This window comes from Apaloderma vittatum, unplaced genomic scaffold (genome assembly GCF_000703405.1).
Source record: "Apaloderma vittatum isolate BGI_N311 unplaced genomic scaffold, ASM70340v1 scaffold1479, whole genome shotgun sequence".
NCBI lineage: Eukaryota > Metazoa > Chordata > Aves > Trogoniformes > Trogonidae > Apaloderma > Apaloderma vittatum.
Window position 1 is genome coordinate 1 of NW_009733351.1, and position 27,290 is coordinate 27,290.

The 27,290-nt window shown below is 37.5% G+C and overlaps 1 protein-coding gene across 2 annotated transcripts; it reads left to right on the forward strand.

Annotated features, from left to right (window-relative positions):
- The first annotated feature begins 1,580 nt into the window (after positions 1–1,580).
- Positions 1,581–26,655, forward strand: EIF3E (eukaryotic translation initiation factor 3, subunit E). Of its 2 annotated transcripts, XM_009875839.1 has the most exons (13): positions 1,585–1,703; positions 4,119–4,169; positions 5,021–5,138; positions 7,866–7,908; positions 8,557–8,661; positions 10,733–10,858; positions 12,328–12,452; positions 13,542–13,668; positions 15,650–15,751; positions 16,734–16,843; positions 22,938–23,040; positions 23,332–23,466; positions 26,485–26,655. In XM_009875839.1, exons 1-13 carry the CDS (start codon positions 1,646–1,648, stop codon positions 26,521–26,523), a joined length of 1,242 nt encoding a protein of 413 aa, XP_009874141.1. In that variant the 5' UTR covers positions 1,585–1,645; the 3' UTR covers positions 26,524–26,655. The 2 variants fall into 2 exon arrangements, with proteins under 2 accessions (XP_009874142.1, XP_009874141.1); XM_009875840.1 differs by lacking the exon at positions 4,119–4,169 and having other exon boundaries at positions 1,581–1,703.
- The last annotated feature ends 635 nt before the right edge of the window (positions 26,656–27,290 follow it).

The window sequence follows — 27,290 nt, forward strand, 5'->3', positions numbered from 1 at the left end:
TCGGGGCTTCTGCGCCTCGTGGGGAGAGGCCGAGGGGGAAGCGGGTGGGTTTTCCCCGGGAGGAGGGAGAGCAGAGCCCCGGGCCCGGGGCAGCCGCCCCTCCTGCCGCGCAGTTCCCGGGGCCGCTGGCTGCGAGGCAGAGGGGAGCTCCTCTTTCCCCTTCTTCTGGCTCGGCGCGGGTTCTTTGCTTCCTGTTCGCCTTGTTCGGGAGAGGGAAAACCAAAAACTCTTCCTCGCAGCCGCAGTTCGTTTTCTGCCGCTTTCCGACACCGTGAGGCAGCTCTCGTTAGCCCTGCGCCTCCTCTGGGCCCTTGGCGCTCCTCAGCTGGGGAGTTGCAGGGCCCTGGGTGCGCTTGCCTCGGTGTAGATGGTGTTGCTAATCGACAGCTTGGTTGTTCCCGTCCCTTCCAGTCTTGTCCGGTTTAAGTCTTTTTATATATGTTTTCAGCTATATTATTGCAAAGAACCCATTAGTGCTGGAGATATTTTAGACTGAACTCTCATCAGCCTAAACTCTCTGAAGCACTCGTTTGAGCCATTTTAAAATGGAAACAAAATGTGCAGAACTACATAAGCTTTGAATTTGAAATAGATAATATGTTAGGCTTCAGAAGTGAACAGGTTGAGCACGCGTACATTGAGACAAACAGTTTTCATATCTAGTGTATGGGCTTTGCTTGATGCCTGTCATCTTGGGGGAAGGGCCATTTTTAGTATTTTGACATTTGTGAATCAGCTTAAGTTAATTAAGCAGAGTTATTTTTGTAGTGTTAATCTTGAACAACACAATGTTCGGAGCTGAACTAAACTTTTGTGGGTTCTTCGTCAGAGATGTCCATAAATTTGGTGTGATGACTTGTAATGTAGCCTTTATGCAAATCTGTTTTTTGGGATTACTCTGGTTTAGACCCCCCTGCACATAAATTTTGAAAACCCAACAGCAGTTTACAACTCATGGCTGAATTAAAGAGTGGGAACTTTAAGAAACAGTTTGATAAGTTTAAAATAACACCATCAAGTTACACAGACTAAACAAAATTTGCTTTATATTATACCCCTAACAACATATTTTAAATTAATCTGTGCTACAATTACATTATAAGTTTGATCTTGAGTATCTCTTCTTAGATCTGCTTTTAATTATTTGACTAGCGTGCACTGTTCGTCTTATGTTGTGGAAAGCATTCACTACTTTGAAAGAAAAGTCTGACTGAGGTTTTATAATTATTTTTTAATTATATGTAATTTTTGGAGTTTTTTTAATGTTGGAGTTTTTTTCTTTGTGAATTGTAAAGGGAATTACTATTCCTGATAAAGTGATTAAAATTATCTGTCTTCTACCAAGCTTTTCAAGTTCCTGCATTCATAAATAGCAGGAAGCTCATGATATCTTGCCAAGACTGTAGAGAGGTTGTATAGTAAGCACACTTAATGACAGAGCTGTGAAATCTTGTAAAACTGTGAGATTTGGCATTTAAAATTATAGAATTAGACAAAAATCCATAAAGAAACAGCCATAAAAGTAGCTACATAATATGAATTTGAAAGTATCAAATTCAAAGAAGTCTGTTAATAATTTCTGTTTCAGATATACAATGAAAAAGAGCTGCTCCAAGGAAAACTGGATCTCCTTAGTGATACCAACATGGTGGATTTTGCTATGGATGTGTACAAAAATCTGTATTCTGATGAAATTCCACATGGTAAGCTACTCATTTAGAAGTAAAATATTCTTCTACAACCTTTGTATCTAAAATAACAGAACAGCTAGCGGTAGTTTGCTTGGCACACTCAAAAGCTAGAATACTGTTTAACTTAATGAAAAGATGAGTGATACTGAAACAAAGAGAATCCCCTAACCCTGGGAAGTTTAGGTTTGTTGTTCTATTAGGAACTTGGTCTTTGAGTGATGTCTGAGGTATTTCAATGCTGATGTGATAATTTTAAGCACTTTAAGTTGCAGTTATTTTTCATCTGTCAAATTAAGCGCTAATGGACATCGATTTGGGTCAGTCAACGTTTTCTTTAAAGCATCTGGTATGTTAAGGCTAGATTTCCATTATAAGTAATTCCACTGTTCCGTTTATCTGTGACTGATTTTTTTTAGACTTTTAAGATTTGTTTTTGCTGAGGAGATGCGAATGTTTTTGAAGATGCATGTTTCTCTCGCTTCTGTCAGCACATCAATTGCTCTTTCTCTAGGAAGAAGTCAATGTTAAGTAATATTATCAGAATGCATAGAAAATTTAATCTCTTATTGTCTTGACTATTATTTTGGAAACCTTCCTGCGTACTACTTAAATTTCTGGAGACAGGGAGAAAATTAGAATGTCTTACTTTCTCTGATTGCTGTCCTTCATGGGGTTTTGTGTAGTGTTTGGTTTGTGATGTTTTTGTTTCTTTTTTCCCATGTTGTCTTTTCTGGGTGGGTTTCTTGTTTGTTGGTTGTTCTCCCTTCCTGACCATAGCCTTTGAATATACACTTTACTCCTATTTCTGTCTTCTTTTTTTGGTTAGTTTTTTTGAATTTCTCACCTTTTTCTAAACTAGTGGAACTACAGTCTACCTTGCCTGCGGTCTAGGAGAAAGAGACTGGGGTGCTCTTGTATAGTCGGGTAAAAGATCCAGCAGTTGTTCTGGCTCTGGGTCTTACTCTTTTCAGGCTCTTTAAATGGCAAAGTTGGCAGTTAGCCTATTTGGAAATACATGAAGAGAACTAATAGAAGATGGAGTCAATGTTTTGGCAAAATCTTTGATAGGCTAGCGTTAGATGTAGTTCACGGGTGTATATGCAATGCTGTATGGGACTGATAACAAATAGTGAAAACCAGAGGTTTTCACTTTTGTAATCTATGAAACAGTTCTAATGATAGCTTTGCATTTAGATTACTTATCAGTTCTGCTGGTTTTAAAAAAAACAAGTCAAGTGATCTCAAGACTGTAAAAATTCCAAAGCTGAATAGGTTTTCCTCTTGCTTTCCTTGCTCCAACCTTTATAAACTGTTGAAGAAGTATATTGCTCTATCAGTAACAAATAAGTAGTAAAATGCATAAGGAATAGCAATTGTAGCACACTTTCACAAAGTAACTAGTCTAATCATAGAATGGATTGAGTTGGAAGGGACCTTAAAGATCATATAGTTCCAAGCCCCCTGCCACATCTGGGACACCTCCCACTAGACCACATTGCTCAGAGCCCCATCCAAGCTGGCCTCGAACACTTCCAGGGAGGCAATGCCAACAGCTTCTCTGGGCAACCTGTTCAAGTGTCTTTCCACCTGCACAAAAAAAAGAATCTTTGTAACATCTAATTTAAATCTACGCTCCTTCAGTTTGAAACCATTACTCCATGTCCTATAGCTATGAAAGAGTCCCTCCTCTAATGTTTTTAATATGCTGACTACAGCCACTTATTTAAGCAGGTTGCTTAGATAATTTCATACGGTCATAGCTGTAATGTAAGTTGAATCAGTTTGGTTGCAAGGAAAGCTCTGTCTTCATGTAGTCCAACAGTTTCCACACTTAGGTTTTTCTTATACTTTTTTCAAGCATGTCTCTAAGATTTTGTGTCATCAAGTTGTCAAGATTTTTTTTTTTTTGATATATGATGACTTACTGTTGTTTGACCTGTGGCTTTTATTCAACAGTATGAAATTAATTTAAGCAGAGGTAATCCTTGCATGTAGAGTGAGTTGTTCAGGGGATGCTTGTTGTACAGCTTTCTATGAAAAGGTCTTAACCTACTCTATTTCTGCTATGTGTCATCTTAGTTCATCACTGCTTACCAGAATGTGTGTACAGACAGGTTAATTTGTGGAATTGCTGGCTTCATTAGAATTTGATAATGCTTTTTGTTTGCTGTGTTTGTTTTTGATTTGTTTTTTTTTTGTTGTTATTGTTAGAACCTCACTGTTTTAAGTATTCAAAGCTAAGTTTGCTTCCACTATTATACTTAGAAATGTTTCTGCACAATTTGTAGTTGCTTTTGTCTTGCGTTCTACATGATCAACTTACAATTACACAGCCAGGAGATGTCACAGGAAAACATTTTTATACTCTTAGTAAGTCACCTGAGTGGCTTTTTTTCATCTGTTTCCCCTTCCTCTTACAATCTCAAGATTCATCTCAGGTTGGAGATACTTTCTCCTTACTGGAAAACTTCCTATCAGGCAAGTCATTCTTACGTTTAGACCGGGTCACCGTTATGGTGTTATACACTTTGGACCTACTGTACAAATACAGTGAAATCACAGAAGATGTGTCTCTAGGTTCACTGTGGTGTTGAGTGCTCTGTGCGTGGCTTGCTTTGATGGCTTCCTGTTTTCTCCTGCAATTTGATCTTGGTTTCTCTGATCCCATGGGTTTCTGGCTCATATAGCTAGTCTCAGGATGTTGCTGTTGGTTTGTTGTTTTTTTTTCTTTAGCTTCTTTTATTGCACTGGTAGTAGTTGGTGAGTGAGGAGGTTTGGGTCTGTGTGAAATAATCATCCTAAAGCTCTTGGTTCTGTTTCATAACTGTATTTTATAAAAGGTTTAATATTCTAATTAAAGACACATAGTGTTTCAAATCATAAGTTTGCGTATTGAGTTGCTGTTGATTTTTCAGTTAAGTATTCTAAAAAAAAAGCTTTCAGAGCTTGGTCAGTTAGAGGAAATTTTATTGGTGTTGTAGCAATATTTGATTTTTTGCTTATTCCAGATAAACTTGGAACTTACTTAAAAGATCATTTCTCCTTCAGTGGGAGCCTGAAGATAACTTGTCTAATACAGACTGCTCCAGCTGTACCTGCTCTTTAGTCACTGACCAGAGCTCCACACAGGAGAAGAGGAATCAAATCTTAGAAGCTTTTTATTAAATTAATTAATTGTTTGATAGCTCTAGTTTTATGAATTGTCTGAGGGGACAAGTAAGGTAGGAATTGGAAAGACGTTCAAATGTAGTTAACATCATGTAATTACAGGGCTTTTTTCTGTAACAGCTTTTTTTATCTATTAAAATATTTTTTGTTTGTGTGTTTAGCTTTGCGTGAGAAGAGAACAACTGTTGTTGCACAGCTGAAGCAGCTTCAAGCTGAAACGGAACCTATTGTCAAAATGTTTGAGGATCCAGAGACTACAAGACAAATGCAGTCCACTAGGTAATTTCTAACACAATATCTCAGGATGGCTTGTTAGTATGTCTTAGGTGATAAAAGGAATGCTCTCCTTGCAGCGACTGCAAAGTTAAAACTAGAATGATGGAATTGTTTAGGCTGGAAACTGTAAGATCACAGAGTCCAACTTTTAACGTCGCGCTGTTAAGTCCACCAGTAAAACATGTCCCAAAATGCAACATCTATGTCTTTATTTCCAGCCAGTATTTGAATAGTGCTTGTGGTCAGGTGATTAAAATTGCTGGACACAATTTACTCTCTTCAGTGCTCTTAGGTGCTGTGCAGGAGACATCCCTGTTCTTAGCGTTCGTGAATCATCATGGGACAAGTGACAGTTATGAATAACTGTGTGATGAAATCATAGTCAAGATTGAGTTTGGGAGAGTGGGACTGCTTTTCTTGCTTGTTTTTTGAAGGAGTTTTTTGGGGGGGTTTGGAGGGTAAATGTGGGCTGAAGCAATTAAAATTCTATTTTCTAGGAGACCATCTACCCTCTCTCTTTTTTCTACCTTCCAGAGAGGATTATGGAGTGCTATCTTTTTTATTTGGAGGGGCCTGGTGGATAAGCATGCTTTCAGCCTTACAGCACATATTTCTCTTAGGGATCCTCTCCCTTAGGCCCTTATTCTCCTCTGCCCCCTGGGCTGACCAATTTGTTGATGTAATGTATTGCTCCTAATAATCTTGAGATAAAGCCAATTTGTTTTCCCTTTGTGTACTGGAGTAATTAAAGTAGAATGAATTAGTCTGCACAAATCTTGCAAATCCTTATTGCAATTCTTAAGTACTAACATTTCTTAGGAGAGATGTATTCACAGAATATTTCATTCCTAGAAGTTCATCAGTAGTACTTGTTCCAAATTGGAAACACCCAATTTGTAAGCCAGAGATACGTTAAAAAAAAATGGATAGAATAAAACTTGCTTAATGCTATAAAATATCAGCCTTACTACTCATATGCCACAGGTTTTGTTTCAGAACTGATACATTCATTTTGTTTTCAAAATGTCTGAAAACTTTGCAGCTTAGAAATAATGGGTTTGGTTATTGGCTTGACAGAATTCTAATCCAGATTGTGGGGGTTATACAGTAATTGGGAGAATCAAGCTGAAATGTTTCAGTCTGTCTGGACATGAGTAGAATGCTTAATAGTAGAACTTCTGATTCTTTGACTTTGTGAATTTCTGCTTGTGCTTTGGAACCTGTATCAAATTTATAGCTGTGTGATATCAAGACTTTATATCACAGCTTTTGATCCATGACAGTGCTGTTTGGAACATGAATGGAAAGTGGTGGAAGGTCATGTGTAAAGGGGACTTTGCAAGTGGAATTTCTTTCAAGAATATGCCAAAACATTTCACTTTCTTTTTTTCTATGTGCCTATTGGAGGACATTGACCTTAAAAGTATAGAGGAATAGTCAGTATTCCTCATCCTTGAAGTATGTTCCACTGGAAGAAATCCATGACATGTCATTCTTGGCTACCTTGGCAGTGTGCCATTTCCTTATAGAATCTTAGACTGTATGTTCTAATAAAACAAACAGCTTTGAGGTCAGTTGATTTCAGAGCAAATAGGCAATTCTTCCCCTGCATATCATTGTATCTTTGTTCCAAGAGGAATTTATAATTTTCCTGCTCTCCTCTTCATTTAAATCTTGGGTACATGTTCTGTCAAATGTGAGTGTTCCATGAATTTCCCAAGTCAGCTTTACCATTTGTTTGATTGAAGAAGCAAGGTGGGGGGCTTCGGAATAGAAAAAATGCCATTAATTGTATTGTAGAAGGGTAGTCCATACATTGAAGGTGCCAAATTGAAAGTGCTTTTTCTTTCATTTATGAATATGAATTCAGCTCTGTATATGAACTGTGGTTCTTGCTGCCAGGTGATTGCAGTAGTTTGAATGGAATTCTTATTGTATTGAAAAGCTGATGTGCTAAAATCTTGCTCTTTAGAGCTGATCATTGTAGAGACTAGATAAAAACTGAAACTTATTATTGTATCAAAAGTCCTGTGGTCATTAATATAGGATTTATTGGTGGTAGATACTTTTATGCTTGCCTACAGGAAATTTGAACTTTCCTTTGATCTGGACAGTACTGCTTGTCCTTCTATTATATATGTTGAATTAAAAAAAAAAGCTTAAGAAATGTCATAGTGTGAATTAGATATAAGTGTGATTTGTTTGTTTGTTTGTTTGTTTGTTTACAGTTTTGCATTCTGCAGGCCTTTGCTGTCGTAGAAGTATTCTTGCGAACCACTGTGTCCCAGTGCTAACAATGGAATGAATTTCCTTCCTAATTCTATTTTACTTTAGTCTTTGCATTTTTTTTTTTCCTATCTCCTTAAATTCAAACTGCTTGGATACAGTAACTGCCATGGAGTTAGAATATGAGAGTGGAAAGAGCTCGAAGTCAGAATTTAACTTCCGTACTGAAAGTTAAGGATGCCATGAAATTTAATACAATCTCCCACCCTTTGGTAACTAATTATTGTTGCACGTGGAATTCTTTATTTAAAATTATAATTTTAATATTTTGAGACTTATTCATACACTTCAGGAGTAGTTGGCTTAACATTTCTCCAGTTGCTTTTGCACAGCAAGTGAAGGAGCATCACTTTACATTGGTATTCTATTTGAGTGTTTTAACAGCTAAAGGTTGTGTTGTGTAACGTTGCATGGTGACAGTTTGTTTTTATCTTTCTGTTACAGGGATGGTCGGATGCTGTTTGATTATTTAGCTGAGAAGCATGGTGTAAGTATAATTCTTGCATCTGTTTCAATTCGGTTGTAAGTGGCTCCACCCAGCTTCCCACACAGTCAGCAGTTCTGAGCCATTATGGAATCTAAGATCAAGTCCAACTGTCAACCCAGCACCACTATGACCACTAAACCGTGTCCTGAAGTGCCACATCTAAATGTTCTTGGAACACCTCCAGGGATGGTGACTCCACCCCTTCCCTGGGCAGCCTATTCCAACACTTCCCTACTATTTCAATAGGAAATTTTTTCCTAATATCCAATCTAGCCTTACGGGCTGGCATTTTGGCCTGTCTCATGTTGATGTAGCTAATAGCCAAAATTTCTAATGCTAATGGAATTTATTTGAATGCCATTGAACTTCTGAGTTTTACACAAACAAAATTAAAGCAGGAACTTAGTGTTAGCTGCATCCTTGTAACTAAGATATGCTTTGCTTTGTAATACAGAATCTCACTTTTTTTCCAGTATTGGTATAAACTTTAATTCAGTGGCATGGATTAAGAGTATAGTAGTTTTCTATTGCTTTTCCTGTGTACAGTGTCTTTTAAATACCCTAAAGACTTCACAGATTACTTTAATAGTAAACTTGGCTTGTTTGTTATTCCTGGTGAAGAAAAACTTTTTCTGTGTTCATTTGCAGTTTAGGCAGGAGTATCTAGATACGCTCTACAGGTATGCAAAATTCCAGTATGAGTGTGGTAATTACTCGGGAGCAGCAGAATATCTCTACTTCTTTAGGGTTCTGGTAAGTTTGGGGTATTTTTTGGATGGGGTTTTATTTTGTGGGTTTTTTGTGTTTTTGTCAATGAAATTCTTAGACTAGTAAGATGTCTGTATTCTTAAAATATAGTACTTTTGAGTTTTTTGAGACAATTGCTATACACTAAAGAAAAGCTCAAAGTGTTTGTTCACGTTCCTCACTATTGTTGAGCAATTCTGTTATTTTCTTGTTGAATTGAGAACTGTGCTTAAAATTTGTGCATTTTTTGGTAATTGTAATTACAGAATACTTTTCCTCACTGTAAATGTATCCTAAAACCAAAACAGACAGCAAAAAGAATACTTATGTTTGTGTACAGATATAATCAGTGGAAAGCTTGCAGGTGGATTGAATACAATTAGCAGTAATTGTGAACTGCCGGCTTCTTATCTGAACTCTAATCTGTCTTGAATTTTGTCATGGATTTAAGAGTATAAGCCATCTGTTTAGGAGATGTAAGCAGCTTAAACAAGAATTGTAGAACCAGATCCATCATCTCTGAAGCAGCTCTTTTCATCTTGTTGTAATTCATGTCATCTGTTAATGGTGGGAGTGAATTTTGAGAATGAAGATTTAGTGTCTTGTAAAAATCGCTGCACAATAAATTTATTGTTGTTGATCAGCGAATGTGCCATTTTACTAACAAATGGAAATTTAAGGTAACTATTTGAAAATCCAGATAATGTAGCTAGAATAACTGCATTATTTAAAGGCAGTTATTGTGAGTAGCTAGCTGTAATTACGTGATTTTGAACCAGTACAATGTGTGAACCTCCTCAACAAGTATCTGATAAATTAGCACTTTGGTTACCTGGAATATGATGACTTCTAAACTGTATAACTCTCATGGATATGTGGAGTGATTGCTGAAAATACATAGTGGGTCATATGTTGAGGTTTGTTTCTTGCTGTTTAATTTCTAGTACCACCTAAAAATAACTTCCTGAAATACTGCTAAAGTAAATAGCAATAATTCCTGTAATTGACTATAATTAAGCAAGCAAAAATGGAAAATGTATCTTTAATCAAATTAGGGTTTAAAGTAGGGATAAATTAAAATCTTAGTCTGAATGTTGATGATAAAGCTTTCAGTGTTACAGGTACATTCCATGTGCTGAGAGGGAAAAGAAAAATTACATGTGTAGGTTTGTGGGCAACTATCTTTGATTTTTTTTGTGTGTTTTAATTTTGAACTGGACATTATGTTCTTATACTGAATAATTTTGAAAAGTTAAGTACTGTTTTTGTGCTGGTAATGGCTTGATATAGAACTTTTGTTACTAATTCTGATGGGAGAAAATTTGTTTAAAGTTCTGTGTGATGAAACACAACCTATGAAAGAACTATTGTACTGATCTGATAACAGAATTTGACACTGTGAATGACCCAGTGGAATTCATTCCTGTATAAAACTAATACAGCTTGACCTTAGGGCTGCCCTTCCAGGAAATATATTCACTACTGCAAACTTGCACTTCTGCTGGATGTTTCTGTAAGAAGTATGTTTTTTGGCATGCATTTGGAGGAAGAACTTTGAGTACTATATTTTTTTAAGGTGGTTACCTACAATCATGAGTTTCTTAGGAACCTACCTTGTAATGACCTTGCTTTAGTAGTTTAAAAGCATTTTTATGTGGTGTAACAGCAATAAGAAAAAAAAGATGCTAGTGTCCTTTCGTGCTTAGCAGGTTTCTTTTTTGTTTGGGTTATTTGTGTTGTGGGGTTTTTTTTTCTCCTGTTTGGTTTTTGGGTTTGTTTTGTTTGTTTGTTTGCTTTTTAAACAAACAGCACCATGGAATTTTGTCTTACTTTAACAGGATTTTCTAGCTTCTACTTCAGAAGCTTTACTCTTATGTTTTTCTTCTGTACCTAAATTGCTGCTTTTATTAAAAAAAATAAAAATATATTCATTTAAAAAGAGGCCATGCAAATTTGGTGTCTTGTAAATTAAAAATGCTGTCAGAAAATATTTTTCTTGTTTTTTTAAAGTAAATAATAACTAAAAAAAACCCCAACTGCTAAGAGTATGACTTCTTGTTGCTGTTGTTGAAAATAGGTTCCAGCCACAGACAGAAATGCTTTGAGTTCTCTGTGGGGAAAACTGGCATCTGAAATTCTGATGCAGAATTGGGATGCAGCCATGGAGGATCTTACAAGACTAAAGGAGACAATAGATAACAATGTAAGTAAAATCTTGGTCATGTTAGTAAGGTGAGGGGTTAGAGGTGTTAGTATTCAAGTTTTATTGTGAATCGCTTGCAGTCTTGTTCAGGAGTAGTTTACTACCTTTTCCTTAGATACTGTCATAATAATAATAATAGGAGAGTCAAAGTGTGCTCATAAAGAGATAGTGAAGCTTCCTTTTTTTTTTTTTTTGTATTACTTGCTTCCCTCTTACCATATTTGAAAATGTAGCTGACAACTTTTAAGGTATGTCCAGTAAACAAAACAGCTGGTCTCAAGGATGAGTTTGAGAGCAAGGTGTGACATTGTTTGTGTGACATTGCTTGCTGCTTATATTTCAGGTAGTTGTACTATTCTTTTTCTATAACAAATAAAATGCATGTTATCTATATTCTTCGCACATGAAAATAACATTTTTGACAGAAAATGCAAGGCAGCTAGTTTTGAAAATAGTTTTCAGTCAGTTCAGCTTTCTTACCAGATCCTGAGTTCAAATGAGCACAAAGAACATAAAAAGGAAAGTTTGGGGCTGCAGTACTAATTCAGAGTAACTGAAGTGATTAAGGACCTCTCAGTCTTCCTCTTTGCTCATGGGGTTTCAATTGCCACATCTGAAATGTAGATTTATTCTCCTGAACCAGAATCTTGAAAGGTGTTTGGTGGTTTGCTTTGCTTTCTGCACTCCCATTCCAGAATCTTTCTTTATCAATGCTGTCGAATGTTAACTAATTTTCTCATTTTTATAAACCTGTATGGTTATGACTATTAAAAATGACTTATTATACTTTGAGACTTTTTTTAGGATGGAATCAGAGTAGTTGGTGTTGTGCTCTTTGGAGTAATTATTACTTGCTATGTCACTTTATACATAAACATATTTTATATGTTCTGCTGGAATTTTGGGCTAATCCAAATACTTAGAGATGAATCCTCATTTGTGCATTGTCAGCTGGTTTAAATGAAGATAGATATATTGTTATTTCTTGGCTGAAAGTGATAACGGTGTTTCATCAGTGCCTGAGAGTGTATGGCAAAAAAACCTCTTGTGAGGCTTTAGAAGGGAAAAAAAACCTCAAAATCTAGAGAAGCCAAGTAGTTCCTTCTATCGCACCTGAAGAGAGAATATAAGAAACAAAATTCCAGACTAAAAAAGGAAGTTATAACATGTTAGTATGGTAGTCTTTGGAGAAGTAAAATCTATGGTCTTGCCATAATAGAACACAAATTTTGACAAACAATTTGGAATATAATATTGGAAAATTTATTTTGGTTGTAACTTTCAGCAGATTTATCTTTAACGGATGACAAGTTAAAAAGCTGGAAGTGAAACTCGGCGTGAGAGTGATAACAGCTACAAGAGTCATTGTAAAATTGCAGGGTTTTTAACAGTTGCAGGTTTTCATGCGTTAGTATTCATGCAGACTTTGTGTTTTATTTGACTTACACTACTGTTATGTTTTCTTTTAGTCTGTCAGCTCTCCGCTGCAGTCCCTTCAACAACGAACATGGCTCATCCACTGGTCTTTGTTTGTGTTTTTTAATCATCCTAAAGGGAGAGACAATATCATTGACCTTTTTCTCTATCAACCACAGTAAGTTGTGTTGTGCTATGTTGGGGTTTTTTAAATCAAAACGAAGGCGGATGATGAATGTGCAAACTTGTAAAATGTTTTTTCAGCCCAAAGCTTCAAGCTGTTTTAGAAATTCTAACAATATCAAAACTTCAAACTTTTTTTTCCCCAAGCCTTTTTGAAGTTTTTGTGTATAATCTGCTTTTCTTCCTGGCTATACTCCTTCAAGGAGAAGAGATGGTCAGCTAGAAAGAACCGATTCTTTTTCCATGTGCTTCAGGGGAACAAATAACTGGTTTTGCTAGATTACCCACTCCTAGCATATCTTTTAGGGCTGTAGGAGAAGGTGTTTTATTTAGATTTTACAACACCTATTTAAGAGGGGTTCTTGAGGACAGTCTAAGAATGAAAATGGAAACACTTGTAGCCATTTGTGAGAACTGACTTCTTATATGTAGATGTAGGTGTCTAGAACAGCTTAACACTGGAAAATTTAAGTACAAGTTTTGCTCCTTCTAGTACCTGGCTGGAGGTAATGAATTTGGAAAATAGTACTAAAGCAAAGCAGTTGAATTTTTTGCATGATGGTCCCTGTAGACTGGTGTTGGGAATTTTTTGTCTCTTTGTTTTGTAGCATGTGTGTTGGTTCATTTTTTATTTATTTTTTTTTAATTTATGCTTCTCACTTGGCAAATATGGTCTAATTGGAGAGTTGAACAGAAAGGTTGCAGGCTTGCATGATGACATGAGAACAGGTTTTCTGTGTTTCTGTGTGCCTGTGCAAGCCCCTCTTGTGAAATCAGTGTAGCTGACAGCTTAGGCCAGTGTTATGGACGGCTCTTTTGCAGTGCTCCCCTTGTCTTTTCTCCCTAGCACGCTGCTGCCTTCTCTCCCTTGGTTCCCTCCCTCCCCTCCATGTCCAAAAAAGATGATCAAAAGTTAACAGAATATATCATCGTGGTTTTTTAATAAATGGGCAGTCATAAGCCCTGGTATTGTATCACATAAAAGGAGCGTAAGCAGTTTATCATGAACACTGTTTTGATGCAAAACTGCATTATCTGAACTTTATCTGTTTTTTGTTGTTTTTTTTTTTTTTATCCTTTCTAGGTATCTCAATGCAATTCAGACAATGTGCCCACATATCCTCAGGTACTTGACTACTGCAGTCATAACAAATAAGGATGTTCGAAAACGTAGACAAGTGCTGAAGGATCTGGTCAAGGTTATTCAGCAGGTAAGGACTGGTACATCTGATTTTCTGTCCTTTTTTGAGACTTCATAATAACTTTATAATATGCCTGTTTTAGTCCTTAGGTATCTTGGTGTTTTCTTTATCTTGCAGAACTAATTTTTCACTGAAGTAAAGATGCATGTCAGTCAGTGGGAGAACAGAATAGTGTTTTTTTTTCTCCTTTCATGTCAACAAGCAGTGGGTAAAATAGAATATGCACTCAACTTTGCTTTTATTTCTGTATGAAGAAATGCAGACAATTCAACAAGATATGTGAAATGGCTCTGGATCTGATATTTCTTTTTCAGCCATCCTTACAAGGAATTGTGTGACTAAGGGACCTTGTTTGCATTTCAAAAGCACTGAACTGTTGTGCATTGCTTTGTGTCCCTGTGCATTTTCTTGAAAATGCTTGTGTTGTCATAGTTATATGGGGTTGTAGACTTGGACAGGAGTGATAAAAACTCTGCTTGATAGCAATCAAAGGGGTTATGGCAAAGATTTTAATCTGAAATCAGCATGTGGCTTTTATACAAGCATTCATGCTTTGGGCACCTTTAGTGATAATAACATGTATTGTGGATAACAAACTCTGTTGTGTACGTGACAGTGCAGTCATTACAGGCTAGCAATACATTATATCCACTTGTCATTGATGTAACTACCTATGCAAAGCACGGTCAATGGAAAGATCAAATTTTAAGCATGCCTTAATCTGTTTTTAAGCATGTATTCACAGAAGTGACATGGGAAGCTATGAATGAGTTGAAATACTAAGACTCATCTTTAAACTTAAACCTGATTTTAGCATTGAACTTCTAATATGATATGAAATTCTAATACTTGAAGTAACCTTTTACAAGTTTTTGCTTTCATTTTGTCTTACACTGTTGATATGAATAAAACAAAAATCAACTAAGGTGTTCCATTTGAAATTACCAACTCTTACTGGCTTCGGTTTTGAGCTACTTCTACTCTGTATAGTTCATTATATAACATCATGAAGTGGTAGGCTTTACACATTTGATTTCAGACAGGGTAGCTGGTGACTTGCCTACATAGGAAAGTGTTGAATGAAGTGATTTGTCAAATATCATGGTAGGCTGATTGCTTCACTAGCAACTAGAGATTGCTAATACTTGCAGTACCTTTTGTGAGCGTTGAGCTGATAGGTACCTGTTCATCACTATATTAAATTTACAGAGTGATCGAGACTGTTTTACGTAGTGGATGTTAATTATATGATTAACAAGTACAATTTTGACGCAAAAAGAACACTTTTACCTATAAAAATGAAATTTGATCCTAAATAATGAGACTGGAAATACAGCTCTTTGAGGAAGGAAAAATAACTTTGATTCAGAAAAAAAAATAAATTGCTCAATCTGCTGATCTTTTTGGTATGCTAGAGCAGATATTGACTGATACTGAATTAAGCTGTCTTGAAATGTGCATTAGAGACATATCAGAGGATGTTTAATTACAACTTAATTTGTACAAATGTTTGTAGACTTGAGTGTTGTTCCTGCCTTGTAGTTTAAAGGTGAGTAATTCTTGTAATGCCAAAATCAGTACAAGCATTTTGTATTATTTGTGCTAGCTATGTTGTCAGTGTAAATGGAATGATCATTAAATTAGGACGTATTTAGTGTTGGACTATTCTTTGAAGTTAGAATTTAGGAGAATATCTGTTTAAGAAATACAGATGTTTGATACAGAGCCGGCTCTAATCTGACAGTTTTCTAACCCCAAAATCACAGCACTAAATGCTGAAGGTGAAACTGCACTTTAGTTGTTTATCCATACTACAGGAGGGAAAAAAGTGAACATTTATTCAGTTTTTATAAGAAGAATTGGGAAGTTTAACTTATTTCAGTAAAGATAATGTACGTTTCCAGTACTACATTTTGTTTGAAGACACTAAGGAATACTTGAGTGACCTTGTGGCCTTGATTTCTAATGTCCATCCTAATTTTTTTTACAGGAATCCTACACATACAGGGACCCTATCACAGAGTTTGTGGAATGCTTGTATGTTAATTTTGATTTCGATGGTGCGCAGAAGAAACTGAGAGAGTGTGAAACAGTAAGGTTTTTAACATTTATAAGACTTCTTCCTTTAATTCGGGATTTCTAAAATATATAGTAGCCAACTAATTGATTTGAAGTGGTGTTTGATTCCATTGCCAGTGTTTTCAGATGAACTTTTAATTCACAGATGTGTGTGGTTTTTTGGTTGGATTTTTCTTTAACAGTTCATTTTGCAACACTTAAACAAGACTTACTGGCAAGGATATGGCTTTAAAATTATGTTTAAGCAGTCCTAGAACAAGAAGTGAATAGATAATCATGCATTTGGCTGAGCTTCAGCTTTTCCATTAGTGTTTGAAAAGTGCTTGAAGAAAAGCTTGGATTTGCCTTTTGTTGTAAAAGATACTGCATCCTGGAACTGTAATGGTGAAAAGTAACATGAAATAACATTAGCGTATTTAAATACCTATTCTCGCAAAAAATCTTAGCTGCTCATACTAGAGTAAACTAAAGGTACCTAACACTTGGTTGACTGGTGAAGTATTTCTAATGGCTGAACATCAGTACCAGTTCTTGTAGCCTCTGGTTTGGCTTCTTTTTCACTAGTATTGGTCACCTAATTGGGTAAATCAGAGGCTTGTAATGATCTTTGCTGTGTAGGGCCAGTGCTCCTGTAATCTGACCTTTATAGGCACACTTGGCCTGCTGAGCCAGCAGGTTTGCCTGGTAAGGAGAACGCTGATCAAACTGCAGAGAGAAGAATCCCGTGATATGTGGGGGCAGTATGTATGACAGCAGTAGGACTTGTCTTCTTGAGTCACACCTCAGTGATCATGTTAGCAGGTAAATTTTAGTTCAGCGAGCTGCAGAACACTAAAACTTTCTGCTAAATCTGTAGCTTTTACTCCACATCTTAAAAACAGGTTTTGGCATGCTCTAGATAGGGTGTTTGCTGATCTTGCTTATTAACAGTACTTGCCAGTAAATTACTACTTGCTTGATTGTTCTCAGTGTTCCCTTTCTCCTTACACTTGCAGGTGCTTGTGAATGATTTCTTCTTAGTGGCATGCCTTGAGGACTTCATCGAGAACGCCCGTCTCTTTATATTTGAGACTTTCTGTCGCATCCATCAATGTATCAGCATTGGGTAAGATAGCTTCTTAATACAGCAGTTCAGGAAAAAAAAAAACAGTCATGGATGACAGTTTGCTCAACTTTGTAAACTTTAGTTAGTAAAATATTCAGTCATCAGGTGAAATTAAAATCATTAAGTGAAATTTAATTGGTTAGTTGTCTTTCTAGTTTTGTAGCTCTAATGTGATATGCTGCAGTTACAGCAGTCATACTGTAAAGTTGAATTTTTGTGGTTAATATTAAAACAACCTCTCTACCAGCCCCCCCCCAAACAAACAGTGCTTTCAAGCTGAAACTGTCTCTTGGTGTCGAGTTAGGTCTCTACTGGATTTAATGAGGACTTTCAGACCCAGTGTCTGGGTGCCTTAATTTGGAGCTCATTTGCACATCTGTTGGTACAGAGTGGTAATATTAAGTAAATACAAATTGCAAATAGAGCAGTTGCTTAAATTTATTTATATGTGGTAGATACAGGTACCCATATCTTTGAAAACTTAGAACTGTATTGCTTTTTTCATTAATTAAATAGAAAAAAAAACGATAGACCTTGTTCTTTGTGGCACAAAATGAGTGATGCAGCTGTAAGAAAATTATGTTCTTATTAGCAATGATGTCTGTTGTTTATTCAGGTTAATTTTGTAAAAGTAGACTTTTCAAACGCATCTGCTCTGACGCATGTATAGTAGAAACTAACTAAGATGATGTTACGCATTCTCGAGATCACTTTCCACTTGGCCTTTGCCCTCATTCCCAATATTTCCACATCCCTCAAATGAAAAAGGAGAAAAAGTGGAGTGAGAATCTTAGAATGCTCTAAAAATTGAATGGTAGAGAACAGTGCAAAGATCCTCGAGACAACAGAAACCAAAGCTGCAAATCGATCAAGTTCAGTAGAGTCCTGTTACCAGCTTGTGTCGAAGGCAAATGTATGTGCTTGGTCCTCTGAGGGAGTGATCTAATAGTGCTTGATTTCAAAAGAAAAGGAGTTGGAGAAAATTACGTTAAGTGTTTTGCAACCTGATTGAGAGGATTGCTTTTTTCATGGGTAGGTATAGTTGGAGAAAAGACAAAGATTCTATTACTTCTAATGCCTCTTCACCGTGTGACACATTTGTCTTCAGTGTATTTGGAAGATGAGAAGGTTGGTTTTTTTCATCCTTTGTATCAACTTGAAATAGCCAATGAGTTCAAGGGAAAAGGCAAACGTTGAAACTGAGTGTTTTAATCAGCTGTAGTGTATGATGTTTTAAGCATAGTCATAGCAGGAAACTGAACTACATGCTGGGAATCAAACTTCCATACTTGCATTCATTTTTATAAGGAGGCTAGTCTTTATCTAAAATCGCTTCAGGCAGAGTACTGCACATTTAGGGATAAAAAGATTTTGAATAAGTATTTAGAAGCAAAAGTGTAAATAAAGATCTCTTAGGGATGAGTTTCTGGGAAATGTAAAACCTCACAGTGCCTTGCTGTTTCCTGGAAGTGATTTTTAGTTCTGTGAATACTGTACATATTCACAAATTTTCAATGAAATGAGATGTTTAAGCTTTTCTTAACTAGAGATTAAGTATCTGAGAAGTCTGCTTGGGGGGGCCGGTTAGCTCAGTCGGTTAGAGCGTGGTGCTGATAACACCGAGGCCACAGGTTTGATCCCCGTTCAGTCCCCATGTGTTGCCTGATCTAGTTGAGAGGCGTCCCTGCCCATGACAGGGAGGTTGGATTAATTGATCTCTAAGGTTCCTTCCAGCCTAGGCCATTCTCGAATTCTGTGAATCAATGAGCAGAAAGTCAAGGGATGATTCAAGTCTGTCAAAAGATACCAATAAACTTTGGGTAACATACCAATGTTTTGTTACAAGAAAAATAGCAATCTTTATTTAACAACTCAAGGTACGTGGTAGGTGGTTGACACTAATTTAGTGTTCAGTACTTATTTTACAGTCTGTGTTTTTTGTGCCATATGTGATATTTCTATTTCAAGTATGATAGAATATATTGTAGTTGGCTTTCCTTGGTACATGTGATTCATCAGCACAAGTAGCATCATATTTATAAGCATTCTGGTGTGGTCTGAGGCAAGAGATAAACTTTGAGTTGAGACATTTTTCAGATTAATGTTAATATTTCTACCACATATCACTTTGGATAAGCGCACAGGAAGCAGGTGTTGGTTATGAGATTCTTTTTGTTAGGTGATTGTGTTTTAAACAATGGACGTAAGCCTTAAACTTCCGTGCAGATCATGAGATTAGAGCTTATTAAGTAGGGTGCGTTAAGTATATCTTCAGGCATTTCAGACTTTTTGTTTAAGAAATTAGTCAGTCAAAATACTTTTCATTAAACATTTGACCGAGGCTTAGTTCTAGCTTTTCTTTGCCCACAAGTGATTCCCACTGCTATTCCTGGAGTCGAAAACTAACTGGTTTTACCGCAGTGCTTGGTAAGTACTGTCTTAACTATTCGGAACAAATTTGAAAACAATTAGTGGGAAATCTGCTATTCCTTATGTTAAATGGAAAATAGATGGCTTTTTTTCTTACATGTGTTAGGCAGCTGACATTTTTTTTCCAAAGGATGTCATTGCTTTATCAGTTGTAATTTACAATTTATACATCTCAAATCATGCTGCAATTAGTTACCCTTTTAAATGTTACATTTAATGGGGAATAATTAAATTAATTCAGAATCTTTTGCTTGGTTTTATATGCCTGTATTTAACTGAAGAGCTGGTTATGCTTCATTTCTTGTGTGTGCGTTACAAGTTAGGCTTCTTAGTATATGAAGATGTGTGCAATAAAGTAAACTTGCTTTTTAAGCAAAGGAGAGCTTAAATAACATTTACCCTAGTGACCGAATAAGTGAATATCCTTGTAAGAGAGAGGCAGAAATCTAAAAAATATTTTTGAAACTACCATTGGCAAACTCTCCTTTTAAAATCACCTGTAACTTTAAATGATTGACAGTATTTCTCAGATTTTAATAAAATTACTGCATTGTGAGTCACTGATTTTTATTGGGGATCTTTATAAACAGTGAAAATCTAAAGTATGACTTTTCTTCCTTCCATTCCTTAGTATTAATGGTGTTAATACGTGTTTGTAAATGTGAATGTGTCACTATTACTGGAACTGTTGAACATGTAGGGGGGCTAAGCTATAGTTTGTATCTCTTGAGAGAACTGGGTAAGTATTTGAACAGCGCAATGGGAGAATGGTGCTGTTTGCTATATAATTGTAATCAGGGTAGATCTTCAGTGCATTTGCTCTGGAAGGACATTTTGGTGCTGGAGTGTGTCCAGGAAAGGGCAATGAGGCTCCTGAAGGATCTGGACCACAAGTCCTATGAGGGAACCAGAGAAAAGGAGACTGAGGGGAGGAGACATTATCACTCTCTACAACTACTTGAAAAGGAGTTGGAGAGAGGTGAGAGTCAATGTTTTTTCCCTAGCAGCAAGTAATAGGACTAGAGGCAATGACTGCAAGTTGTGCCACGGAGATTTAGGCTGAATATTAGGAAGAAATTCTTGGCTGAAAGGGTCATCGGGCATTGGAACAGGCTGGCCAGGGCAGTGGTGGATTCACCATCCCTGGAGATACTTACACGACGTGTTGATCTGGTGCTTAGGGACATGGTTTATTGGTGACCTAGGTTTAATGGTTGGACTTGATCTTAGGTCTTTTCCAACCAAATTGATTCTGTGACAGAGAATGCTTTTTTGGACGTATGTGTTGTTTTATCAGGCAAGTACCTCCTACGTAATACATACAAGGCACATTCAATGATTCTGGCTGCTTCAGTGTAGCCTGAAAGGAGACCCTAAAATACAACCCATTTGCCAGAAATGGCAGAACTAAGATCCTCTTCTGCATCAGAGTGTGGTAAAGTTTTGGGGGTTTTAATACAGATGCTTTTCTTTCATGAAAAGATCATTGTTACTTTATAACTTTTGCTTATTTTATGTTAAAATTTGAAATCTATGTAAATCTTAAGGCTAGAAGCTGAGATAAGAAGTTCTTATATTCCTTTTTTACCCTGTAATTTTCATGCTACAACTTGTAAGTTTTTCAAATGCATGTGGAGGAAAAATTGCCTGTACTGAGGTGTGCTATCTCTGTCATGTAACTACATATAGACTGTATGTTTGTCCATATAACATGTTTTCATTTAAAAAAAAGCCCACCTCTGAAGAAGCTGAACTGGTAAAATTCAGGTGTAATAAGAGAAAGTACAATTAACTGCTAGGTGATATAAAGCACTTTATAGGTTTCTGGCTTGAAACAACTCTCTAGAAGTCTGTACCCTCTTCCTCTCCAAGTACAAGGGTCTTCAGGTTAAGCAGAAAGGTGCTGTGGGTTTGAGGGGACCTCTATAAGTCATCTGGTTCAGTCCTGTGCACTCAGCTAAAATTCTGAGCAGGACCTGCTGCAGTGTTCTGTGAGGCTACTCCATAGTTCATTCTTGACTGTCACCAATGATAGAGGTTCCATGCTTTTATCTCAAAGGTTTGTTTCTTAATCCACGCTGTAGTGGCCGCTCTTGTGGTCCTCTGGAGGAGTTGTTTTATTTTTATTTTTAATCTGAATCCTCTTTGTGCTTTTGAAAGAGAAATATGAGGATTCTCCTAACGTGTACACCCCACATTCTTTGAGTTTGAAATTTCTCTAGTTGCAAGTCAAGTGCTTAACATCACTGATTCAGAGGTAGGAAAGCAATCTATAGCTTCTTCCTATTGAAATAGCTGTCTTATTATCAGTCACCTAGACAGAATTCCACAAAAATTTACATCCTTGGTATCTCTTAGCTTGTCTGCTCTCTACACTTGCGACTTCAACCACAGTTCTAGTGAAACTGTAGCAACCGTGGTTGGAATTTGGTTCCCCTTGCTTTGTCAGATGCCAGATATTTTGTTGCCTGTTTGTTGTGTCATTTCACTGCAGTGAGTTCAGTCTAAGTCCAGTATTTTTAAATTACTTTGGGTTTTGTTTTTTTTTTTCATATTTACCTCACTTCCTGTTCATCTGTGACAAAAGATGGGATTTACTTTCACAGTTGGGAGAAGGGTAAAAGGGCAAGAACATATAGGAGGGAAGACTGTAGGAAGAAGCCTGTAGACATAGTCTGAGTAGATGAGGTAATAATTGCTAGAATATAAAGTATTTGCTTGACACTAAAAATTGTCAAGAGGAGAATTAATCTTTCAGGCAGAGAAAAATGCGTTTAAGCAAGATCCTGTAAAATGGTGGGAAATTGACTTCTTGTGCACCTCAGTATAACCAGCTGGCTTTTTGGTCCTGTCTGTAGCCCTTACCTCATGTTTGTGACCCTAGTCTGAAAGCTGCTGGAAGAATGAGCGTTACAAATGTCCTGCATGAGCCAACTGCCCGCAGGAAGCTAAAGGAGTTGGCTGAAAAGCCCCGGGAAATGCCAGCAGAAGGAATTATTCCTGGACAAGAGTTCTTGTTTCATTAAGAATTTTTCTTTTTCTCTCCTCCCCCACCATCCCTCCTTGAAATTGCAACAAGTTTGAGCATAGTGTAGCTGTCACATCTTCTATACCAAACTGTCTTGTGGCTCTTGTTCCTGAAACTTCAGGGTGAAGTTTACTCTGCTAAATGAGTTACTGAGACTCTTTACTGGACTAATTAGTTTAAACTTTTGTGACTGCTGGCTAGATTTGCATAAGAATAAAAGCAATTCTGTCGTTTTCTTAATAATGGTGGTTGCTGTTTTCTGTTGTGCTGAGATTACTTAACTGACAGTTTTCCAAAGAATGTTCATGTCGGTAAGGTTTAATAGCAACATATAAAAATTGTGCAGGTTGAGATTAAGTGCAAGATGATGTAGTTGAGAACAATTAAGTTTATACTCTCAGGATGTGAATTCCTTATTCAGAATGTTCCAGAGTAAAACAATGGGAGATGTTCAGGAGTGTATGTATGTAAGCTTCAGTGTCATTTCATGAACGTGTGCTTCCCAGATACGTGGTATTTATTGAATCTTGGGTAGTGCCAAATTTTGTGTTGATTTAACTTGGTGAAAGTGACTAGGGAAGTCAACGTCAGAGGGGATTCTGCTTCGCTTTTTGGTAAAGTCCATTATCTTTTTAGTATGTTGGCAGATAAACTGAACATGACTCCTGAAGAAGCGGAAAGATGGATTGTGAATCTAATTCGAAATGCCCGATTAGATGCCAAACTGGATTCAAAGCTGGTGAGACTGTTAGATGTCCAAGCGAATTTGTTGAATTTTTGATTAAATTGCTTTTACCTTATTCAGGAACAGTTAATTTTAATTTCTGCTGGGGTTTGGTGTTTGGTTGTGGTTTTTTTGTTGTTGTTTTGGGGTTGGTTTGGTTGTTTTGGGGTTTTTTTGCCCATTAAATGTAGTGGACTTCATTTATTCTTCTTTGATGCTGCGCATAAGATGATTTGCCAAAGCTCTAAAAACAGAGCATTAAAGACGTATGAATTCTGAGTGATTGTTAAATTTGCTGTGTTCTAGGGCCATGTAGTCATGGGCAACAATGCAGTCTCACCTTACCAACAAGTGATTGAGAAGACCAAAAGCCTGTCTTTCCGTAGTCAAATGTTGGCTATGAACATTGAGAAGAAACTGAATCAAAGTGGTAGATCTGAGGTTGGTATAACTTATGTTTTCTGAATTTCACTCTTTTTTTGTGAGATATATTTAAATACAATTCTTAATGTATTCCTTAATTCATCAGATGTGTCTTCTTCTAGTTCTGGCCCTATATATTAGATGGGAAAGGTTTAATTTCTTATGAGCATTAGAAGGGTTTTTTGTTTTCTTGTCACTTGTATTCTCATCACTAGGTATTACTTGTTTTGATGTCTGTCATCATTTGATTTTCTACTTCTTTTAAATGGTCTCCTTCACTGCCTGAAAAGGGCTGGTTTTGAAGGATGACATTTATAAAAATAGTTGTATTATTACTTACAGATGTTTTGTACTTAAAAAGCATCTGTAGGTGTATACAGAGTATTGAGAGAAGAATGAATGATGCTTAAGACTGGAACACAAAGGAGGCGTTGTGCAAAACCCAAACTGTTAAACTCATTTCATGAAATAGTAGAGAACAAAATTAGGTCAGCCAGAGGTTTAAGTAGAACTAGTGAAAACAAGGAAGCTGACATGATGAAAGAGGAGCTGGCCGCTTCAGTGGAGTATAAGACTGTGGTCAGAGGATGTAAGGAGGCAACTAGGAAAGCTAAGGCCTCCTTGGAATTAAACCTTACAGGGGAGGTCAAGGACAACAGAAAGGGCTTTTTCAAATATATTGCAAACAAAAGTAATGCTAGAGGCGATGTAGGCCTGCTGCTGAGTGAGTTGGGTGCCCTGGTGAGAGAGGATATAAAGAAGGCAGAGTTACTGAATGCCTTCTTTGCCTCTGCCTGTGCTGCTGGAGACTGTCATGAGGAGCCCCAGTACCCTGAGGCGCCAGAGGAGGCCAGGATAAAGGAGGAGTTTGCCCTGGTTGGTGAGGACTGGGTTAGGGATCAGTTAGGCAGTCTGAACATCCATCATGCCGTGGGTCCTGATGAGATGCACCCATGGGTGCTGAGGGAACTGACGGAAGTCATCGCTAGGTCACTCTCCATCATCTTTAGAAAGTCATGGGGAACAGGAGAGGTGTCTGAGGACTAGAGGAAAGGAAATGTCACTTCAGCCTTCAAAAAGGGCAAGAAGGAGGACCTGGGTAACTACAGACCATTCAGCCTCACCTCCTTTCCTGGAAAGGTGATGGAACAACTTATCCTTGGCACTGTCTCTGGGCATATCAAGGATAAGAGGGTCATTAGGAGCAGTCAGCATGGCTTTACCAAGGGGAAGTCATGTTTGTCCAACCTGATAGCCTTTTATGAGGATGTAGCCAGGTGAATAGATGATGTCAGTGCAGTGAACATGTTTTATTTAGATTTCAGTAAAGCATTTGACACTGTCTGCCACAGTGTCTTTGTAGCTAAACTGAGGAAACGTGGTCTGGATGATGACGTGGTGAGATGGGTTGTGAACTGGTTGAAGGGAAGAAGTCAGAGAGTTGTGGTCAATGGGACAGTCTAGCTGGAGGCCTGTATCTAGTGGAGTCTCTCAGGCGTTGGTACTGTTGGTACTGTTCAATATATTTATCAAGGACCTGGGTGAGGGAACAGAGAGCACTGTCAGCAGGTTTGCTGATGACACAAAACTGGGAGGAGGGACTGACACACCCGAAGGCTGTGCTGCCATTCAGAGAGACCTGGACAGCCTGGAGAGTTGGGCGGGGAGAAATGTTACGAGATCCAACAAGGGCAAGTGTAGAGTCTTGCACCTGGGAAAGAACAACCCCATGTACCAGTATAGGTTGGGGACTCATCTGCTGGAGAACAACATACGGGAGAGGGACCTGGTGGACAGCAGGATGCCCGTGAGCCAGCAATGTGCCCTCGTGGCCAAGAAGGCCAATGGCATCCTGGGGTATATTAGAAGGGAGGTAGCTAGTAGGTCAAGAGAGGTCCTTCTCCCCCTCTACTCTGCCCTGGTGAGGCCACATCTGGAATATTGTGTCCAGTTCTGGGCCCCTCAGCTCAAGAGAGACAGGGAACTGCTTGAGAGAGCCCAATGCAGAGCCACAAAAACGATGAAGGGAGTGGAACATCTCCCTTATGAGGAAAGGCTGAAGGAGCTGGGTCTCTTTAGCTTGGAGGAGGCTGAGGGGCGACCTCATTAATATTTATAAATATGTCAAGGGGGAGTGTCAGGAGGACAGAGCCAGGCTCTTTTCAGTGATGTCCAATGAAAGGATAAGGGGAAATAAGTGCAAGCTGGAACATAGGAGGGTTCCACAAAAATACTAGGAAAAAATTTTTTCACTGTGAGGGTGACAGAGCATTGGCACTGGCTGCCCGAGGAGGTTGTGGAGTCTCCTGCTCTGGTGACTTACAAAGCCCACCTGGACATGTTCGTGTGTGACCTACTGCAGGTGATCCTGCTCTGGCAGGGGGGTTGAACTAGATGATCTTTCAGTGTCCTTTCCAACCCCTGACATTCTGTGATTCTTTAAACGTCACCTGGTCTAGTCTCTCTCCGCTTTACAACGTGGGAAGCTTTGTGAGGGAGAAGAACTGTGAAAGGTGATGACTCTGAGGTCCACCAAGGACCTAACCATGCATACTTAAAAACACACATAAAACAACAGACAAAATCCCAAAGCACGTGCTAAAAATACTTGTCAAATATTTAAAGTTTTATTGGGCTTCCTCACTGCTTGGCTGAAATACTGGTGGAAGTTTGACAAGCAGTGGTGGATTAGTTTATTCTATTAAAAGGAAGTCATGTGAAACTTAATGTGATATTATTTTCTTTTAAAAATATAACTGCCAAATTACTTTTATATTTGTTTTGGAATCCTATAGAAGTCTTCTGTTTCAAACCACTAGCTTGGGGGATTCAGGCTGTACAATTTAATTGAAGCATGTATTTCTGCTATATCAACACTTGTTTTATACTTGCAGGTTATACTTGACTAATTAACAATATTCCCACTTAGCCATATATCAGTATTATATTTTTTTTAAGAGTTTCTCATAAATTCCAGTAACTAATAGATAATGTAGTAATTTATTTTCTACTGATTCTTATTTATTTATTCTTTAGGCACCTAACTGGGCTACTCAAGACTCTGGCTTCTACTGAATTACTTCTGCGGAGGGGAAAAAATGAAATTTTCATTTGACTAAAAAGCACATAAATACGTAACTTTTTTGAGAAGACATAATTATGTGTTCCATCTAACATTATTTGAATAAAATTGGCTAATTTTAACAGCCTGTGCATCTCTGTAACTTAAGTAGTTAGATACTTAATTATGTTTTATGGGAGCTTTTTAGCATAACGTTGTTCTGAAGCACTTTGGATCACAGTTTGCAAAATGTAAAATGTTAATTCTGCAAATTTGTTTGCACCAAAGGGTGTTGCTGCTTTCAGAGCTGTCTGAGTTTGGAAGCAGGATTTATTTCTTACCGCAAACATCACACAAAAAAATAGAAGTGAGTGATACAAATTGTTCCCCATTGAACACCTGACCAAACGGAAAGCTTTTTCTGCAGTTCCGTGGTTTTGTTTGTTTGTCACGGGAATCTTGGTAAAGTTTGAAGGTGTATGTAGCCTGTACCTTTTATGAAACCTGATATACTCTATGTGCAGGATAATTTGGGTAGACCTGTGTGTTCACGCTTGAGATTTTTTTTCCTATTCTAAATCTCACTTTTAATCTTGCCCAGTCTTGGAATCTTTCTGGAGTAGACCTTTTTGTTTCAGATGGGTAAAAGTCTTCCAAATTGTTTGATTAATGATCTGGGTATGATTTTAAGCTTGTATTTTGAAATCTGAAGTCTTTAGGGTTCACTATATGAACATGAAGCAACAAAACCCTGTATTGTTCAACTTTGTAATTTGAAAGT

Excerpts from the sequence above, each read along its gene's own strand:
- EIF3E (XM_009875839.1), top strand. The coding sequence starts at position 1,646 with ATGGTGGATTTTGCTATGGATGTGTACAAAAATCTGTATTCTGATGAA. Across the intron at positions 5,139-7,865 it reads AGACAAATGCAGTCCACTAG|GGATGGTCGGATGCTGTTTG; the intron begins GTAATTTCTAAC and ends TTTCTGTTACAG. Across the intron at positions 13,669-15,649 it reads TGGTCAAGGTTATTCAGCAG|GAATCCTACACATACAGGGA; the intron begins GTAAGGACTGGT and ends TTTTTTTTACAG.